General features: G+C 41.4%; 1 protein-coding gene across 1 annotated transcript; it reads right to left on the bottom strand.

The window, feature by feature from the left end:
- Positions 1–783: 783 nt before the first annotated feature.
- KRCC1 (lysine rich coiled-coil 1) lies at positions 784–13,693 on the bottom strand. Its single transcript, XM_053458147.1, has 7 exons — positions 13,548–13,693; positions 5,561–5,667; positions 4,958–5,056; positions 4,674–4,872; positions 3,819–4,085; positions 3,625–3,721; positions 784–2,590 (listed from the first exon to the last, which is right to left on the bottom strand). Exons 1-7 carry the CDS (start codon positions 13,681–13,683, stop codon positions 1,843–1,845), a joined length of 1,653 nt encoding a protein of 550 aa, XP_053314122.1. The 5' UTR covers positions 13,684–13,693; the 3' UTR covers positions 784–1,842.
- Between the last annotated feature and the right edge of the window lie 8,261 nt (positions 13,694–21,954).

Genomic DNA, 21,954 nt, shown 5'->3' with positions numbered 1-21,954 from the left:
TCAGCAAAGCTGATTTTAAACAATTTACACAAATTTAAATTAATCATTTTATTTTTTTACATTTAGGTTGTTTATTCTAATAGATTTTAATTTATTTACGATCACTAAACCTTTTATAGCCACATATACATCTGTCATGGCAGACTCTGAATTTTTTTCGAAGCTCCTAGACTGCCACAGAAAGCCTAAATTTGTTCTATTTACATAATTTAATTATCTGTGTCTTTTTTTCAACAAAAGGAATTAAGTTTTGTATCTAAAAAAATGTGGATAACAGAAAAATATTAAAATGCCGATATCCTTATCTTTTTGTTCTTCGTGCAACAGTAATAATGTAGGGAGAGGAGAATTCCAACACCCCCCCCCCGCGTCTGTCTGTCTGTCTGTCTCCAGGTCTAGGCGGCTGAAGTGCAGACCACCATAAGACAGAGCAGCAGGGGAGGTAGTGTCGGAGGAGTTAACAGAGTAGAAGAAAAAAACGTAAGATTGCATAAACTTAGGTTTTTTTTTTTTTTTTTTTTTACATATTAATATGTTTTGAGTTTTTCAAAAGAAAAGGATGTCCATGTTTGTCAAATGGGAAATCATGATTTATCCAAAATACGGTAAAAAAATGGCAAAAAAAAGCTCAAGTCATTGAAAAAGAAAAAAAAAAGCACGGTTCTGAAGGAGTTCAAATCACACACCCACGAGAAAAAAAAAACGCTAGAAGGGAAAATGCAAACACCAACATTTCAAGAAGAATAAAAACAAAATAAACAAAAAAGGCATACATCAGAAGGATACATTTTAAGCCAGAAAGGTGTTTATTATCCCCGTACAACATAAAATCAAACAAACGTTTCCACTGATATTTGAAATTTGCCATCACTGGAATGTTGGCCCCAGTTCAAATCATTTTCATAGATTCATTTTTTTTTGGACACAGCTTGGATGAGGACCTGAGTGTTAATAAAAAAAAAAAATATATAAAACTAGTAACCGTACAGCTGACAGCATTCCGGATTATGTAAATGAATTCGTTTCGGGAGCAAATTTACAGAACTGTTATTTTTAACATCAGTTTCAAACAAGGCTACTTGGCGTTAATAAAACGTCTTCACATAATGTATAAAGTCTTCTTTCAATTCAGTGTTTTTTTTTTTATACAGATTTAACACATTCTTTTTATAATTGTCCAACCAGAGAAGCAACGCACAGCCTTGTTGTTTGATGGAGAAAAAAAAAAGAAAACAAAAAAAAACACACTTTTTGGGGAAAAAGAAAACATTTCTGTTAGATTATCTGGCAGTAATAAAAATACAAAAATATGTGTTCCGTTTTGAGAACTTAACACCAAGATTAGTATCAGAACTAGAAATAAATAAAATAGCCAAAAAAAAAAAAAGGTGAGACGACGGTAATATGGTCTTTACAGATTGAGAAGTTCCTCGCGGAGTTAACCTCTCGCACCCCGCTAGACCATTCGGAGTATTCGTGTTTCTATGTGGCGGCTGACATGTTCGAGATTAACCTGCATGGTGCGAAAATGTTAGCTTCGCCCAGGAAAATGTAAAATTGCCCGTAGAACAACGCCTACAAAGAGTTAAAATAAATTACTTGTATGCAAAACACAAAGCAGAGACACCAATTGCCTTCTCACAATCCTCCTTCGCGGCTTTAATGCCAGGCTGCTAAAACGTTACCCATTCTCTAGGTGGCATTAAAGTTCCTTGGTCGCCGGACCCGTCATTTTGTGATGACTGTGCAAGGTTTCTTTTTTTTTTTTTACTAGGTTTATAATATATTTGTATTGTCTTAGTAAATATTCATTGTCCCTTTTCTCTGTAAATATACCTTTTTTCAAAACCCCAGTATGGATTCGTCCCACAAGATTTCCTCTTCTGTTTTTTGCACCTCTTCTTTTTTAGGCTTTTTGTGTTTTTTGGCCTCTTTGTCTACAGACTGTTCCTCTCGCTTTCTCTTTTCTTTCTTATGCTTTGATTTGTCCACTGCCGACAAGCGCGTTTCTTCTTTCTTACACTGTTTGTCATCATCTCTTCCTGAGTTGGCCTCGTCGACTTTCTTCTTTTTCCTCTCTGTGGTGTCGTTCTCCCTCCGGATTTTGGCTCTGCTTCTATGTTTGCTGTCTTTGTGATGCTTCCTTCTATGTCTCCTGTCTTTCCTGTAGGAACCACTACTGTGATCTGAGGAGGATCCTTCAGAGTCATCACTGGAGCTAGAACTGGATGAGGTCGGCATTCGGTGATGACCGCGCGGCGTATTATGGTGGGGATTTTCCCAGGGTGATGGCAACGGCGGATTCATGTGCTTGGCTGGGTGTAACGCATTAAATGGCGGATAGAAAAAGGAATGCTGATCATGATATTTGTAAGGGATGTTGTTTGTATGTTTGTATACCGGTGGAGGCCTCTCCTCCAATTCCTCCTCGTCATAATCACAGCTATCGTACTGATCTCTCTCTTGCCTAAACTGAGTCTTCGGCTCCAGTCCCCTGGCCTTCTGGACTTTTATGTAGTCTGCCAATTCTTCTTGAAATGAATTGTAAGACTTCTTTGAGGTGTTCATTAATTTAGTAACCATGGTTTCTCTGGAAGAAGATAGTAAAACATGTTAATGAAGTGTTCAAAAACAGAAACAATATCTCAACACTTGAGCAGAGAATGTTTAGTTGCAACATAACATCTAACACCAGCTTTACCACCAAATTCTACTCCTTATTGAAAGTGGACTGATTTAACCCTCTGTGCTGTCAGACATACACCATGTGGAATTGCAAGACTCTGAAGTTACCAATGACTGCACACAGCTCTGCCAAGGGGGTTTATTCACTAAAGTAGGAGTATGCAGAAGAGCTTGTCTGAGAGGACGATGGGCCCTTTCTAGACACATGTATAAATATAGTAGAGGACAGTAGATGTCAACAATGTAGCGGTGGAATAATAAGGGTATGTGCAGAAAGCTAGCCGAAAGTAGAAACAAATGATTATTAACAGTCCAACTTATAAAACCCGATACCAAACGGATGTGTGAGAGCAGCCATCTTCCACAATCTCGTACCCCGGGTCTCCCCCTAAGTCATGCGCCTGGTGAAGAAGTTATTAGGGAATGGGGATAAGAAAGCAGATCTTCTGCTGTGATTTATTATTGCGAATGCTTTCAGGGCATGACTTAACATCTACACAGACACCGACAAACACATTGCTATAGCACACAACATGCTAACACACTTGTGCATCCACCGGGTCACAGGTTCTTAGCTGTGATCACAATAAAGGGGGCAACTGGTGTATAAAAAAAAAGGGTATTTTTTATACTAAAGGGATTTTAAGCACTTTTCCTATTATGTTTTTAAGCATAACCTCCCTTCCTCTCGGTTAGTTCATCCACACAAACTAATAAAATAAATGAATAAATCTATTTAAATATAAAAACAAGTTTTTGAACTTGTCTTCTATGCCTCACAATCAGTGTGAAGCGATCGCTGCCCTCGGCAAAATGCATGCGATTGACTCATTGAGGCCGCAATTAGACATATTAATTCCTTAATTTTAAGCGGCGGCATAATATTCCGTCTTTCCGCCTGAGGGGGTTAATGAGAAACCGAATAAAGAATGCACTTACTTGACTTGATGTTTATTCCCTTGCATGTGAGCCTGGTACATTTCTATGGATGTGAGAGTAACGCTGCAAATTGGACACACATATTTCCCATCGCTCACTGTCCAAAAAAGAAAATAGAATATACAGATATGAGCGTTTCTAGCATTCTCAGAAAACAAAAGCATGGGCAGGAGCGTTCCCAGTCCATGACTTACCCACACACTCCAGAGGATCACCCGACTCCTCCATCTCTTCCATCATTCTTTTGCGGGCCACGTTCCGCGCATGCTTTTTGCCGCTGTAATGCTGCAGCGCCACTAGTGGCTTATTGAAGGAGGCGCAGCAGAGTTTGCAGTACTTGTCTGGGTCGGTTAAGTCCACCTCATTGTCGGTAGAGGACTGTTGCTCCGTATTGGCGTCCTGCGGCGTGGATTTCTCGACCACAGGAGACGAGGGACTGTAATCCGCGACGGGCGGCGCAGCTGGAAAAACAGCAGAAACAGACTTTACGCGGTGAGATATTGTTCGGACGATGCATTTTGGTTCATCTATATTTGTTGCTTTTAGTCTACAACCAAGTAGAGGAGTTTACTTTCAATAAGTAGATGCTTCCAATCAATTAAAAGGGCATTACTGGTAAAATTATTTTTAAAAAGTATTATATTCTATTTATAGAGCACTAGCATACAAATGGAAATTAAGAGGTTACTTTTAAAAGACTTGAAACTCCAGAGCTACGGCGTATCGCTTCCCTGATGTCCATCATTTCCCGCCACTGAGATCAATGGCAGCCATTTCCATGCATGCCGGATTCGGCAGAATCACTCCATATATTTGCAAGGGAGTTGCCGCGGCTACCACATGCATTTAAGTGCATTTGATGGATGGGTTGCCCCTTCGACGCATTAAGACAGTCTTAATATGTGTTAAAGGGCCATTGAGGTATCATCTGCACTTAAATTATCTTTTTATTATCTTTTAAATGCATGTGTCAGCCGAGTGGTCCCTTTAAATTTCCGTGGTGTAAATGTCTCCCCGTTCCAAAGGGAAAGCAGTCATTAGCCCCTTACCTGCGTCTGCCTGAGAGGTCACAGGTGAACACGCATGATCAGCCTGGGGCGTCCATTCAGCCTGGTCTCCACCAAGCTGCCTCATCTTCTTAGCATGGATCTTCCCAACGTAATGCGACTGCGCCACCACCGGGGAACTAAACACCATATTGCACAGGCTGCAAAACTTGTTTTTGTCACGCGATGCGCCGTGATCTGCCTGAAGCCAAATCAGAGAATTAGCCATTAGTCAAGTAGACAAAAGCAGGAAAAGCGAACCGATCTTACAATACAGTAAAACTTACAATATAATCGATGCGATCGACATTTTCCTTTTGTAAAGATGTTCCTTGTAGCTCCTTTTTCAGCAAGTACAGCCGGAGTTTCTGAGCGTGCTTTTTGCCCTGGAATTAAGACAAATTTACTTCCAAAAAGAACGCAGCAGAGTCCATGAGAGAGAAACTAGGCTTTTCTGGGTCAACACACACACACACACACACACACACCATTATGGAACTTCAAGTCTAAATGATGCTCCACGCATTACAAAATAGTTCAACACAATCCAATATCGGGGGTTAGACTTCCTTTAATATGTGATTTAACAAGAGGTTCGGTGCCGTGTAACGTAAGATGTAAGGGAATCTGGAAGCACTTTCCCAAGCAAGTTATACAAGAGCACAATAAACGAAATTCAGTTTAAATTTAGTGTTGTGGTATTCTCTAAAATAATACCATGCAGTCTGCTAAGTGTTAATCTAAGGCGTATATCCTAAAATGCCATTCCATAAACTGCAATCCAGGCATGTAGGTTGGAACCTCGCTCTAATACGATAACAGCAAGAGAACGGTCAAATACCCGGCTATTCGATATAAAGCCGTACGGCCCTTGTTGTTAGCTCCCATACCTCATAATGCGCAGACCTCTGAGACTCGGACTGCAGAACCGCTCCGCAGACCCTACAGAAGGTGTCTGTGAAAAGATCCTTCCTGGTTTGCTCATCCAGGATGCTGTCTGTGGGAATAAAAATAGACATTACTCAGCGGCGATCCCAAAAACAGAACGAGTATCAGATACGCACGGTATCTGGGCGTCTTGCGTTAATTCCATACGGAGGGATCAACTGACGCGGCACGTTCCGAATATAAACCAACATTCCACAAATCATCTTGTTATAAATAACTATTCAATTATCAGTCCCAGTATAATAAACATATATCAAAGGGACAATATTCTTGGAAGACAGAGAAATCCCATTTGTCTGACACTTTATGACCATACTCCATATATATGTGAAGTCATATGTCTACTCCTCTACACACTTCCTGTTTTGTGAGAGCTGCTTCCTGTTTAGCAGGCGCTAGAAAGCGTGATGAAACGTCCAGCAAGTTGACAAGTTATTTGCAAAATTACAAACAAACGATAGTCTTTGGGCAATAGGCTGAAGGTGAATCCAGGTACTAAAATATTATTTAAGGGCTGTAGAGCAGACCTGCCAATACGAGAAGCTAGAAAAGAGGGGCATCGGGGCAGGAAAGAGGGGTTTGCAGCCGAAGGAGGGGCTATCCTTTCTAAAAAGTGCTATTCCTCATGTCTGAATAAGGATGTAGTTTATTCTTTTACTTAGACACCAGCAGGCGTTGAGTTCTGTGCACGGCGCCGCTCGGTCTCCCCGCTGAGGTTAGCTATTCCCACGGAGCTACATAGTCCCCAGCATACAACCGCAACATTTATATCGTACAAACATCGGTCGCAGAGACCAGTAAAATAAACCCGTTGAGCCGGATATTTGTATAATGACAATACAGAGACTTCCATGTTCATTTTACAAAACATTTAACAATAACAAAAACGATCAAAGAGGAGAGCCCTGCTGCTAGCATTTTAAAGTCTACCCATACGCCAAACATTGTCATCGATTTTAAGATCCGAAGGGTTCTACAATCCAGAAAAGAATATTTCAACATTCTAACCATTATAAGCGGTACCTAGCTAAACCAATTATAAAAAGGACCCAAAATGCATATAATTGTCTATCTTTGGCAGTTACAGATTATATATATATATATACATGAAGGTACCAATCATTTTTTGCCAAAAGTAACTTTTTTTTCCCCTTTGGTATGCTGGGACTGTAGCCTAGATACATAGCATTCAAATACCTGAAAAATATAATACTTAGATAAGATCTTTATGGAGTCTTTATAGAAACCACAGAACTCTTGATTTTCCTATATTGCCCAAAAAGCTCCTTGTTTGACTCATTAGTACTTAGACCATCGTTCCCAGAACTCTTGAAGAACATCTAGGTGTCGCTGGCTAAACATTAGGCAAACATTAATGTTCTTTTAAGACGAAAATCAACGTGAAAAAAATATGCAAAAATCAGACGGGCCAAATACCTTTTCATCACCAACATTTTTGGATCCCCGCCCCCCCCCATCAGGCAAGGAGCCATGAAGAGACGGGCCTGCTGTTTGCCAACCAGTGAAGTCTCTCTTGAGCTCCCAAAATTCTTTAGACCAGGTTTTTTTGCTCTAACACTAGAAGCGAAGTAGCATACAAGCGTACGGCTTGCGATTGGGACCATAGAGATGGATGGGAGCTGCAGAACACTTTATTAAGCCAGAAAAATGTGTTTCGGTGACTTCCCTGTAGCTTAATGGGCAGAAGCAATGAAAGACTGCATTCGCTAACTGTACGTAAGCAAAAACTACCGGAAGAGCTAAGTGCCACAATTGGACAAACGTAGCTAGTTTTTTGGGAACATCTATTTTTATCAGAAGCCAGAAAACTGTATATAACCTATAGATATGAATATAAAACATCAATGTCTGGGGCCGTCTGGTGGAATTTGTTTAGCGAGATAGAATCGCTTGGCCTCTTGAGACATCATCTCTTCGTTAGCGTTACAAACTAATTGATAGGGAAATGCCCATCATTTTGTCGTCTCCCGTATGTGGACTTTGGACACATGCTTTTTACGGAAGTTACGAGATCTACTAAAGTAGAACGTGATTAATAAAAGAATGTGATTAACGGACGGCATCGCTGGTTTCATCACAGAAGATGGTGGATAGACGACAGGGATTCGTCATCCTTACATTAATCAAACCGCCTTAACTGAAATCTGCCAACTAATGGCCCAGGACACCTACCTGTAATTTTGTGGCTTTCGTGATATTGTAAGAAAAGTGGTTTATTCACTAAAGGAAGTGTTGGCAGGACAGCTGCGGTTTTTAACTCCTTCACTTCACTATTCACTACGAAGAGCCAACACAGACAGATCCCTCCAGCTAGGAGGGCTAAGCTGACCCTGCATAATGCATAATTAAATGAGACGCCGGATAACTCTCACTGAGGTAACAGTACAGTATCAGTGCATCAACCAAGTTCATCCTACAGAAGAAACTTACTGAGGATCACACTTCATAAGTTATAAGATATCAAACGACTCTCCTGCCAGCACACCCTTTGCTTTAAGCGGCACAGATACCTACTCCGGACTATCCTCTCATTCTAACACACCACGAATGAATGAATGTTCTGCACCAGTGGAAGCACGCAGCAATATGTCTCTTTAGGTTTCCATTTTGCTAAGTTGCTATCTTAGCTAGGAAACTGCCTTAAAAAGATGACATTATAACAAACGCCGCAGCTTAAAAATGTTAATTTAAAGGAACTTCGCTAAAGATTAGCAATGAAGTCGCCTTTAAGGTGTCTACGGATGTAAATATCACAAGACTGATACTCAAGGGATTCTGCACGGACTGAGAGCAACTCAGCAAATACTGATATAATAGCGTGCTCATTAGGTGAAATTCACCAGTTAATGCAGCAGTTCCATTACAAAATGTGTAACACTAACTGTATAATACTACATTTCCTTTAGTTTTGCTTGGGTTTGTCTAAGTCTGTCATTCTAGTTGTCATTCCCCTTGAATATATGGACTGTAGTAAGCGCTACGTAAATTGTTGCCGCTATATAAAAAAATTCTGTATTTTTTCTTAACGTAACATTGTTTTTTTATTGGAGGAACGCTTTAGAGCGTGTAGGGGAGCACCAGTGACGTCAAAAACTGATCCTTGCATGTTAGTTGAGGTCAGGCTTTTTTGGCCAGCCAATCAGCTGTCAGCATGCCGTCTTTTACTTTGTTTTGTTTTTTTTTTACACTTATTGGCCTTGTAGCAAGCAGCGATTATAGGCTGCCTGTTCCACACAGCAGAGATTGGATTTTATATTTTTATGGTGATGAATCTATCGATGGGTCGGTGACCTAATGTTTGATCTTTTCTGGCAGCAGCACTCATCAAGCATAACAATCACGCTAGAAACAAAAGGGCTTTAGGTAGCTTCCAGAAGGTTTCACACAGAAACGCTACGGAAAGAATGGGAAGCCAGGCCTGATAAACTTCTACAAACTGCTGCGTCAGCCATTAAAGAGCATTGCATGAGAATATTTAACAAATAGCCTCTAATACCTATAGATCAGGGCTCAATAAACCCTGGGCGCCAGGTCACCATGGCGACTAGATACCACTTCCTGGCACCCAGGTTTTCACAGCGCTGCCATCATGGCACCCTATGCCTTCCTGCGGGACATGGTGCAGCAGGGGCCATGAAGCTCCATGTAGGGTCATGTAATGCACATTATGTGACCCTGCACGGTGGCGGATTCACAATGGCAGAAGATAGGCAGCAGCGTGGCTGGTCGCCATAAGGGGAGGGGGGAGTAGTGTATGTGAGTGTATATTATCCTGTTAGTCAGTGTCTACATATGTATAGTGCTGGCATCAGTGTGTGTGTGTATATGTATAGTGTGTGTATACTGTAGTGTCAGTGTGTGAATGTTTAGTGCTGGAGTCAGTGTGTGTGTATACTGTAGTGTCAGGGTCAGTGTGTGTGTGTGTGACTGTATAGTGCTGGAGTCAGCCTGCAAGTGTGTGTATATTGTAGTTTCAGTCTGTATGTATTGCTATAGTCAGTGTGTATATTGTAGTATCAGTCTGTATGCAGTGATATAGTCAGTGTGTATATTGTAGTATCAGTCTGTATGCAGTGATATAGTCAGTGTGTATATTGCAGTATCAGTCTATATGTATTGCTGTAGTCAGTGTGTGTATATTGTAGTATCAGTCTGTATGCAGTGATATAGTCAGTGTGTATATTGTAGTATCTGTCTGTATGTATTGCTGTAGTCAGTGTGGATATTGTAGTATCAGTCTGTATGCAGTGATATAGTCAGTGTGTATATTGTAGTATCTGTCTGTATGTATTGCTGTAGTCAGTGTGGATATTGTAGTATCAGTCTGTATGCAGTGATATAGTCAGTGTGTATATTGTAGTATCAGTCTGTATGCAGTGATATAGTCAGTGTGTATATTGTAGTATCAGTCTGTATGTATTGCTGTAGTCAGTGTGTGTATATGTAGTATGTCTGTATGTATTGCTGTAGTCAGTGTGTATATTGTAGTATCAGTATGTATGTATTGCTGTAGTCAGTGTGTGTATATGTAGTATCAGTATGTATGCAGTGATATAGTCAGTGTGTGTATATTGCAGTATCAGTCTGTATGCAGCGATATAGTCAGTGTGTGTATATTGTAGTATCAGTCTGTATGCAGTGATATAGTCAGTGTGCGTATATGTAGTATCAGTCTGTATGTATTGCTGTAGTCAGTGTGTGTATATGTAGTATCAGTCTGTATGCAGTGCTATAGTCAGTGTGTATATTGTAGTATCGGTAGTCAGTGTGCGTATAAATGTATAGTACCAGTCAGTATGTCTACTGTATTGTAGTGCCAGATTCAGTATGTGTGTGTCCACAGTGTTAGTGTGTAATTTCATACATGTATAGTATTAGCCAGTGTGTTGTGATAGTGTGTATGGTGGTTTTTATGTTACAGTATGGCAACTTTTTTTGGCCGGCTCCTGGATCCAAACCAAATTTGCAGTAGGTAACTATGAGGAAACACGGTAACAGCACCTTCCAAGCTAAGGGTAAGTTTTGTTTGTAAGGGTAAGGCTTTCGCTATCTCTTCTGGGTTATTGAACACTTCAATCACTAGCATAGCTGTGTTGCGTTTAACGGTTTCACATAGAACGCAACATCAACCAGAAATCAACCCTTCTAGATACTTTTTGTACTTACCTCCCTAACTGTAGGTATATAATATGTCGCAGGAACAATTATTAGACGCTATTTCAACACCGAGACGGCTCTACCACATCGAGATTGTTAACAATTCCGGCCAGTGACCTTTCACACCTGTAACACACAGATCTTCCTATACTGGGAAAGGCATACAAACGATGGAATTTACAGCAATACGAGACTTAAGGGCAGCTACGTGGCCCGCGTGGCGTCTCTTAATGCTCGTCATTTTAAAATGCCCTCAATGCACTAATCACCATTCACCTACCATGCGCGCGCTAAAGATATACGTTCTTACACTTCTTATACTGCTAAACCTCCGGCTCTAAACGATTACCGCTTATACCAGTTTTCCTGTTGTACTTTAAGGCGTCTATCATGTTACCCGGTCCAAACATTTCAATCAACTTTAAGTTTATTCACTAAAGGGATTTTGGGGGAGGAGTTTGTAGTCCTTGAATTGATTCCAGGACATTTGGTACAAAAATCGATATAAAAACCATGTATGTTGTTTTGGAGTCATATATATATATATATATATATATATATATATATATATATATATATATAAATAAATAAACACACATACAAGTTGAAGTGTTCTACATAATTATTTACAAACTATCCCACTCTTCTGTTCAAATTCTATCATAAACTACCACAAATGAAGTAGCTTTTGTTTTTGCTCACAGAGCCCAGACCCTGAAAAGTGATATTCGTAATTACTTGTTTTATTTACAATTAAATTATTTCTTCCTAGAAAAATGTGCAGTATAAAAAAAACAAAGCTGCTGCTTCCGCTATGTGAAAGTTGCCAGATACGCCAATGGCATGGAGGACTGCAGAAGAGGCTTGCGTGTCCACATACGAGAAGGGTGCGCGGCGTAATCATTGCTGAATTCTGCCCCAAGTAGGGATGGGTTGAGAGGATAAGAAAGGAAGCATCGCTTACTGAAATGTCGCTCTGTTTGTAGGGACAAAAAGGACGATGAAGGACCTAATGTCACTAATACAGACATGACCATTAACCGCACCAGCAGAAGAATTCGCCACAACGAAACCACAAAAGGCATCAACTTGTTGCCAATGGCTTTGTTGTGTAAAGCTTTCACAATTCGGTAACTACGCTGCATTCTAAGGTTTCTCATTCCTGGCCCATATGATCCCCATCAGTAAGCCTTCCTTCCACGCACAAGCGGCTCTTTACAGGGACCTTCCAGCCCTATACATTACGTAAAATGCGCATTTCGCATGAGATCCAAAGCATTTTACTGCATCGGCCGCGTGCATTCAGCTGCTCTACGAGCCAGAATACATGCATCCGGCCGCCAGCCAACTCGCATGTACGCAACCCGAGGTTCAACGATTTCAACGGGCACTCGGGTTCAACTAAATCTACCCGGACTTCTGCAGCGCAGGAAGCCTACAGGCATGGGGAGGAACAAAATGAGATAGAAGTCTCATTCTCTAACTCAATTCTGACCTAAATGTACGCACTGCTGAGCACCCTCCGTGAACGCACATCGGGAGACTCCAGCTTATACTCTCTTAATCACGGATTTATATTATTTCAGCTACGCATTTTTTATAATAATTAAAAAAAAGGGGAAAAAATGTTCTGCTGAGGTATATTCTGTCAATAAGAATGCAGAAGCCCTCCTTAAAACAAGACTAGGAGAGCCTGGCACGTGGTGGGGTGCATCATACAGGAAAGCCATTCTCCCTAACAGATCCTATTATGTAAACCCCAAAAACCAAAAGAAAGCCCTCCGAGGCAAGAGTCATTTTATTAGTTGTTTTTTAAAAGAAAAAAAAAATGAAGATGAAAAGGTAGCTTGCGGTATCTGGGCACAGTAGGGCTCCCATGAATCCACACATACTCACATGCATGTAGCACGTGAAGTTTGAGTGGCCCGGTCCCACAACAAACACGCATCGTCCTGTATTATCCTCAGGTACGATTGGAGGAACCTCTGTTGATTACGTACCGCTTCGGATCAGCAGTCACAGAGGGTGCGGGGAGACTCACGTTTTCTATGGAACAGATAAGTGAAGGCTCTCAGACACCGAGCGCTGGTCTACCAGCCCATACCCCGCTACCCGTGCAATCATTCAAAGGTGCGATCAGCGTACTGAATTATATTGCTGGGCATTTAAGACACAGAGAAGTAAATAACGTGATAATTTGGGGCACTAAAGTCTGCCCTCACCCAGATCTGCGGTGATGTCACCCCACGCTCTGCCGAGGGCATCATTTTAATATCATACAGGATCCAGGGAAGGGGGCCAAACACACAAGAAATAATGGACTGGCTGCTCCAGTCAAGCAATCCACATACACTGGGATACTGCAATTATCATTGAACGGTCTACTTGATCCCCCCCCTTTCGTTACACAGCCTGTGATCCCGGGGGAAGATATTTCAGGACGCACATGTATACATTTGGTTTGCTCTGGGGACAGGGAGGCCCTTGTTGTAAACACACAGGCCTGAGGTCCATAGCCCAGCGCATAACACATACTATAGCGAGGTCTGAGAGCCCCGTAACCGCTCAGGGACACATACCTGGGAGCCGGCCCCATATCCGTGTCGTGCAACGCTAAACATAAGCCTCGCCCTCACTACAGGTCTACCCTGTGCCGTCCCAAGCAGCTCCCCGGGAAGCAAAGCCCTGGGCAGCTACTGGTTAACTTGGGCCTATGTGGACAGCTCCCTGCCGGGTCTCACTCAAACTCACCTTTCTGGCAGGGATTGGTGGTGTGTGCATTACTACTAATGTCACCCCCCGCCATAGTCACGCTACAATTGGCAGAGGGGCTGCTCTGTGTTATACTCTCCACTAGCTGCGGGACGGTGGCATCCTCCGTCGCCATGTTACAGGCACTCGGCTACTCCCACTTCCCCCCACAAACGCCGAGGGCCTGTCCAAGGCGGGAGCGTGAAAGCTACGTCACACGCGACGCACGCAGAAACGGTCAGTAGTTTTGGCCGCGTACCACGTGATCGGAAGTACGCCCACATCTAGTCACAGGTGGCGCGCGGCTGCCATCTTTAGTCAGGGCAATGTGCCCACACAAACAACTTCACAAGGGTCTCTCTCTCTTTTTTTTTTTAAGTTTATTTACTATAACATGTAGAAAACGAAAACAATGCATCATAAGGTCTAAAGGGAATGTTAATAAAAGTAACTTTTGCTACTATTACTCAAAAATGTTGTACTAAAAATGTACAAATCGTGAAAGGATTTGCGGAGTTCTCTGGGTCAAATTCCCAGGTATTGCCATACGCTAGCTATATAGAGACATTTTGAATTGGGGCACAAAAGGTATGAATAAATTAGGAAAGCAGCTTCCTGTCCCATAGAGCTTACAGTCCAAGTAATAAACCTTATTTTTTATTATTTTATTTATCACTATTTTCAGTCGCTACGTTTGATATTCTCTCCCAGGGGAGATTGTCAGATTTAATAAAATGTAAATCTGAATATATATTGTGGCAATAATTTTTTTTCTAATTGTTATATACATGCCTCAAACTGCCTATAGCATGACGGCTCGCATTATAGGTTGATGCCTTAAAAAAAGCTATGCTAATTTTTTTAACCACTTCAAGAATTATTAAAAACGCGCAGAAAACGTCTTGTGGGGTCTTTGTGTTTGGTAGCTGCTCTGTATTTAATGGCGTTGATGCTTTAAATATACACCGAGTAGCGCAGGGTAGTGGGAACTTTTTCCAGAGGGACATAATTTTTATAATTATTTTTTATTTATATAGCGCCAACAATTTACGCAGCGATTAATACAATACATATATTCAAGGGGTCTGACAAGACGAGAACTGACAGACTAAGACAAACCAATACATTAGGTGGAGAGAGCCCGGCTCGCAAGCTTACTATCTTGAGGGATCTAAATTTTAGACGGGCAAAAATAAGGAAACTGGTAAAAAAAAAAAAAAAGGGGCTGCTGACTCCTCGTGACAGTTTGGGGGAAAATGGCGGCGTTTATGCATTTTTTAGGCGTGAAGAACCCCCACAAACACGTTCTCTGAGTGGGCCCGGCAGATCGGGACATATTTTCACATATTAGTTTTATTCCACCAGGGGGGGTGTACAGACTTTGCATGCTGACATCTGGGCGCTCGGTGCTGTGTATCATATTCAGTTTCTTAATGTATTTCTATTTCAAAGTGTCTGGTAGCCACCATTATAACATTCAAGAATATAGGATTACTGTATTATTATTACCGTATTCGCTCGATTATAGGCCGCACCCTTAAAGTTTGGTGCTATTTTAAAGAAAAAAATATTTTAAAACAGGGCTTGACAAATTTGTTGTGAATCTAGGCGCCAGGTAAAAAAGTTAGGAGCCAGGATTTTTTTAAACTAACAGTTGGTTAGGAGTGATCTGATCATCATCATCAGCCCACTTACTAAACTCACAGCATTTGACCTGGAAGCACCCTGGACTTTCAGGTCAGTGCTGGTTTTTTTTAATAATTTTTTTTTAACCCTTTCAATGCTGATGTTCCATTGGAGCACAGCATTGGCTGATATTTAGTCCCCACAAGCTTGTGGGGACAAATGTTAACCCCTGCAATAACACGAATGTGTCATACAGGCAGCAGGGGGGTGTTGGGGCTGCTCTCCACACTCACAGGGAGACCAAAGAACCCTCTCCCCCTGTCCCTGAAGCTGCCTCTGGCAGCTGGGACTCAATTGCTGGTCTATAGACCAGCCACTGCAGGAGGAGTCTCTCTGATGACTGCTGTTGGCTTCCATGCCTACAGGAATCAAAGGGCTTGTGGGGGCTCGTTTTTGCTGTTGCTGGTCTGCCTGGCAGCACCACCAGCAGCAGAGCCCCGTACAAAACGGGAATTAACCCCTAAATTGAAGGGGTTAACGCTGCACTGTCGCTCTCATGGAGCGATCAGGCAGCTGGGGGTGTTGTGTCAGGAAACCACACTTGTGTGGGGACCAAATCAACACACAACCTCCTTCCCTGAAGCTGCCTGTGGCAGCTGAAAACGCGATTGCTGGTTTTGCAGCAACCACGTTTTCAGCCTACAGGCTCACTCCGTGGGAGTGATCTCAGGCTCGGGGGCGGGCTCGGAGTGGCTGTGCTGTCTGCCCAGACTCCTGGGCACACAGCAGCAGCAGTGCCCCCGTGTGATGACTCAGCCTCTTACATCCACAATTTTTTCTGGATGTAAGGGGCTGACAAAACCTAGGCACCAGGACAAAATATAATAATATATAATAATATGCTGACAAACTGATAGATACCAAAAATGTTAAAATACATGTATTCCTGTTCATTCATTAGATAAAATACTGTTTTACCATTTCATTAATGTGTATTTTTTCTTTTAAAACAGGGCTCGACAAATCCCAAGCGCCAGGTCGCCATGGCGACAGAGTATTTTTGTATAGGTTTTTTTTTTTTTATTAAGTAATAATTATTATGTTTTATTGTACATTAAACATGGAAACTGTGTTTAGGGTATGAAAAATCCCTGGTCCAGAATGGTTTAAATGCATGTTTTGTTTTTTTTTAAAGAAAAAATACACTGATGACCCTTTGTGGACTTGACGCTTATGATGAGGTTGGTGGAAGTTCTATTCCTCAAAAAAGCTTTTGGGGCTTTTAAAGAAATTATTTAGCTAGTAAGTTTACTTTTATTTGGTATTTTTACCACTATATTATAATTATGACTTTTCCACGATGTAAAGTGAAGGCTGCTTCTAAGATCCCCCCCTATAACTATACAATAGAAACAAATGGAACAAAAACGTGTCCCACCCCTGGCACTCAAAGGGTTAAGTGTTGTCGCATAAGGTATTCCGTTATCTCTTTCCTGGGACTTGTTGTGGGCTATATTTAGGGATTGCATGGGCACTCATGGATCTGGTAGAAGAAAGGCTGTAGATAAGGCAGGAATTTGGCCTTTACCGTTTCTACTTACGGTGCTGATATCATTCGTATTTATATGATTTCTAAGCCTGCGCGGAGCTAGAAAATGTGAAGAACGATTTGGTAACCAGAATTATTTTTGGTTCCTGCGTGTTGCCGTTATTATTTTTCCTTTTTACTATGGTCTGCAGATTTACACGTAGCAATAAACACAACAGGCAATAATTCCAGCAGTATCCATAGGTGAGGTGAAACGTTCCTCTTGCCCACCAACGCACACTTTAGTAAATAAACACATCTTAATTCTTTCCTTCCCGGGATTACTTTCCAGTGTACACATGTAATCCTGAACATTGAAGGACGTGACACCAAGAGCTTTTAAAACAAAAACTTTACAAACTGTTTAAGGCAGCCATTGTTCTGTCCCCATGGGCTAGATGGGGATCTACAGGGAGGACCAAAGATGAGTGAGAAATTCTTCAAGGGAGTACCTTATAAACTCTCCCTCGTGAACATCTTAGAAGTATACCTGCAAACTCTCCCGGTCTGACCCTGGTGAAGTCCTAATTTCCCAGGTCTCCACCATTATAGGATGTCTGGGGCTAACCCCGCCCATAAGTGAAGCCAATCCATCGTTCCCATGAATGCTTAGAACCTTAGAACATCTCCTGGGCTATTTCAGAGGCTTAGACCTTGATTACTGCTATTGTAGAGGTGCAACCACTATAGCATATACTGGACGAATAACCCCGTCACGCGTTAAAGCTATGTAGTCGGTGTTTATAGATAATTACACGTTTATGACGCTTATGTATCGCCAAAGGAGTAACACCAATGCCATGTAAGCCACATATCTGTACAATATAAACAAATTCAGGGGGCAAAAGCAGAGAAGAAACCCCAAAGCCAAATGAGAAGGGGTAACCTTAAGGGTTACAAGCAACAAGCATGAACAAACAAGGTCGGTATATGTATATTTATTTATGCCAAAGTGCAAATGCACTATAACTTGTGACTCCTTATGTGATTGCTTACTATTGCTTTTGATTACATAGCAGTCTTTGTTGTGCTGACCTTGTTTGTTTTTGCACCCATATACATGTACCCATCTCCACGAATGGGTCTTCGCTCAACCCTTACAATAACATTATACAGACTCTTTAGGTTGTACCAGGGGCACGCTAAGGCCCGTGCTGTGGGAGCCTGGCACCCAGGCGTCCGGCGACTGAGGGACCCAACAGGGTAACCCAAAGCCCATCAGGTGACCTCGTGGTTGTAGGATTGGAGCAGAGCAGCAGATCATCGGTCGAGCGAAAGCCGCAGTGACTGTAGGGCTGAAAAGGGGTGAGCAAGCTGTACCGGTGATTGGAAAGGGAGAGAGTGTGTATGTGTGCATGCATACGTGTATGGAGTTAGAGTGAGTGTGTGGTAGTGTATGGTGCTACTTGTGGTAGAGTGTGCATGTTTTAGTGTTAGTGTGTGTAGTGCTATCTGATATTAGAGTGCCAGGGGTGAGCCCAGGGTTGGTGGAGCAAGCCACAGGGCAGAGGAAGATAGTGTATATATGTATGGTGTTAACATGAGAGTCACTTTGCATGTTAATATGTGTGTGTTTTAGTTAAGGGGGGGGGATGCCCACACCCCTGTGTTACACATTACTTATTGTACAACTGAATGCTATTACTTTGAGAATTAAGATATTTAAGTCTTCAATATAAGTGTTTGATCCGTGTGTGAGTTATCCATTCACAAGCCAATGAGTTGTGGTGGCTCAGATGGGTCGACTGCCTGACGCGTTTCGCTCTGAGAGGCGGTTAATCATGCCCCTAAAACCCTGGCCCTGGCCTGTCATTAACCAAAGAAGCTGTCGTGTGTTGGCATCCTTATTCTGGGGGGCATGCAGATTTGCTTTGCTCCATTACAGAAAATGTTATCTCAAAGCTATCTATTTTGCAGTTTTTGTGCGTTGTAACCAGTTTTGGTCTCTCGATTACAAATCACCCCCAGCACGTGCCTTCCTTTTTGACTGCTTCGTTCTCTGTAAATGTTGCCCCTCCAGCGCAGGGAAATCAGTCTTTCATGTTTGAGAACTGGTTGGAAAACGAAGGCATGCGTATACACAGAACATTACTCTGCATACTTTCCATACAATCACTACCGAGCACTTGACCAGAGCAAACCTATATGTCACGCTTTCCTAGTATGCTTCTAGAATTAACGTATACAGTTTATAGATAAAGATTTATGTGGAGATAAAGCTGGACACGGTTTCTTCTTGCATTTAAAAAAAACATATTTAAAGTACCATAAGACACTGTTCTCCTTCCACTTATAACCACTCTTCGGTTTATCTTTGGTCAGAGATCATAAGCCTCTTCTGTTTTGTCTTCTGAATCCATAAGTAAAATGTCATGGTACTTTGTATCAGTTCTCATGGAAACAAGCATATAATTCCTGTGATTGGGGCTTACAGAGGTCACATGACATGGCTGCCATTGGTTCCTGAGGGACTGTCTTGGTCGTGGTGGGTAACAATGTTTTCATTAGGACATACCTTGACGTTCCCGGAGTGATTGCTACCTCTTTCTCAGGGACATCATAGTATCTCCAGATGCCAATGAAAGACCCAATGGTCCCCGGAAGTTGGAGAAACCAAAACACTTCCACCATTGAAGGTACTTGAGAACCAGAGCGGAGACTCTAATGCTAGTTACTGGTGGGAAGTCCCAGTCCCAAAGGGCTACCAACAAGCCTTAATTTAACAGTGTTCATACTTTATCTCCAATCAATAATCTATTGCCTATCAATAGATTATTCATTATGGTAGTCCCACCTGTGTTCAAGCACAATTGTCTTTAGATCCTTCCCTGTTCTAGAAATATTTTGCGTATGGTTCTTATCATTCTCATCTTGCCTCCTTTCTACATGGACGCGCTAAAACTTTTTTTTCCCGTGACAGATCTGCTTGATGTGTTGGGTATCCAAGGTGTTGAGAATTTGGGTTGCTCCAAATTTCCAATACCAAGTGCCAGGTTTGGAATTTTTTTCAATGCTATTCATCTTCAATGGAAATATAGCACCTGCCTTTAAACAGATCGTCCCCCCTCCTTTCCCGCAGAACGTATTATACACCTCAGCCTCTTTATTCTTTCTGGATAGTAAATGGAACTTTAAATCACGCCGAATTCAAAGCCTGTCTGATGCAGAATGTAAACGCTACGTATTCGGCTGCCGGGGAAATGTTTCTTTTTATTTTCTTCTTGCATTCCTTCCGAAGTTTATTTTGTAGCAAAGATGTTTAGCGATGTGGACATTAAACAGGCTACGAAACCGAAGCATGAAAACCATTTAAACATCACCGTAAATCTCCAAGCATCTCGGAGTCCAAGTTAAGGAGCCTAATCTTGCCTTTTTCATTTCTTTATTAAAGGAAACCTTTAAAAAATGTCATTTAATATTATATCACATTTCTCGATGCCTTCTGCACTGGTTGCTCATCTTTTATATTTGTTTTATTCTTTCACTGTTTGGAAAATGTGGAAAATAATAGCAAATAAGACAGACTTTGTTCAGTGCCCAGAGATGTTCAGAGTTGACATTTTTTTTAATACATTTGGAAATGTATTAACACAACAAAAATAAATTTTTGAATTTTGACCAATACAATATTGTAAATCCAAGCAGCAGGTCAATTTTAACTGATAAATTTATAAAAAAAATGCCTGGTGGGAGATTTAAGGCACTTTTAGACGGCCAATGACGTCATTGCGGCACCCAACGCTGGAGCGTCAGATTGGGTAAGGATGGAGCGTTGTTGGTCAGTGACCCACCTGGCATTTGCCCAGAGTTCCAGGTGGCTCGTTTGGGACTGTTAACAAATATCGAGGCTAAAATCTTAAAACACCACCATATTCCACATACACTAAAAACATAAACCACATAATATAACATTAAATACGAGACCCTCAAGGAATATTAAAAAAAACCCCACTTAGTCAAGGTTGATGCTGTTTCATTCACTAAATAGACTATGTGGCGGCTTAGTGACTCCCTTAGTTTATGCGGCTCCTATGAGAGGATGAAAAGAGACCTATAAATGACCCAGAGTTCTCATAATGTTTATAATTCGGAGTTCTCACTCTTAGCCCAATGTAGTAGGGAAGGGGCTAGGAAGAATTGGACTAGATGATGATGAATAATATGAGTGGGGCTGAAAAATTTCACTTCTCTGACATCAAAGGAATGTCAAGATTTACAAAAAGGATTCATTAAAACATTTTAACCTGTGGCTGCATTCCAGATACCAACCAACGTTATGGGGACCACAATGACCAGAAACTGTTAATGTGACATCAATTTGATGAGAATTTAGTATATTATTATTAAATATAATTTTTAGGTGAGAAGGGATATTTACTACTGATAAACATGATGTCAGAATAATTTACCCTACCCCCCCAACTGCCCCTCTTTGGAATGCCAGTTACTTTAGTAACAAAAGTCACTTAAAGCCATGCCCACTAGCCACACCTCTAACCACACCCCTAAATAAAAGTGGCCCCTTTTTTCGCCAATTGAAATTTTGGGAGGTTTAGACACAAATTACATTTCATTTAGTTTCGTAAGGTCCATAAGCAACATTCTGGAAAACTTACCATTCTGGTAATCAGTAACGAAAAAGTACATTTCTAATGGGCGATCATAGCAGGAAAATTGGTTAAATGGACATGTCTTTATGGCAATGGCAGGGGCTTCAACCAAATCTATCTTGAAAAAAATGGCATTTTAGCCACATTGTGGCCTGGGTGATGTGTGTTGTGTTATGACAGGGCTATACTTGGCGTGTGGCGCACATGAGCACCCAACAGCAATGCCCCTGCACCTCCTTCCAAAAGCAGATGTGACATCGGCATGGGGCACGAACCACGAGCTTGCCCTAGACGCCAAGATCACCAGATACGGCTCTGGGGACAGCAGGTTTATAAATGTATTATTTCATATGGCAGGATTATGCACCATTTCATTTCTTTCTGTTGTGACTCAAAACCATTTATGAACATTGCTGCGGCCTCTGTTGTCACAATTTCCCATTTCTTCACCCCTTTGACTTTTGTTTGACTATGAGCACACTTACACACACATACATTATATATATATATATATATATATATATAATGATTATATATATACCGGTATATATATTTTTATATATATATATATATATATATACAT

This window comes from Spea bombifrons, chromosome 1 (assembly GCF_027358695.1).
Source record: "Spea bombifrons isolate aSpeBom1 chromosome 1, aSpeBom1.2.pri, whole genome shotgun sequence".
NCBI lineage: Eukaryota > Metazoa > Chordata > Amphibia > Anura > Pelobatidae > Spea > Spea bombifrons.
Note: the sequence above shows the minus strand (reverse complement) of the source record. Positions and strands in the feature narration are given on the sequence as shown.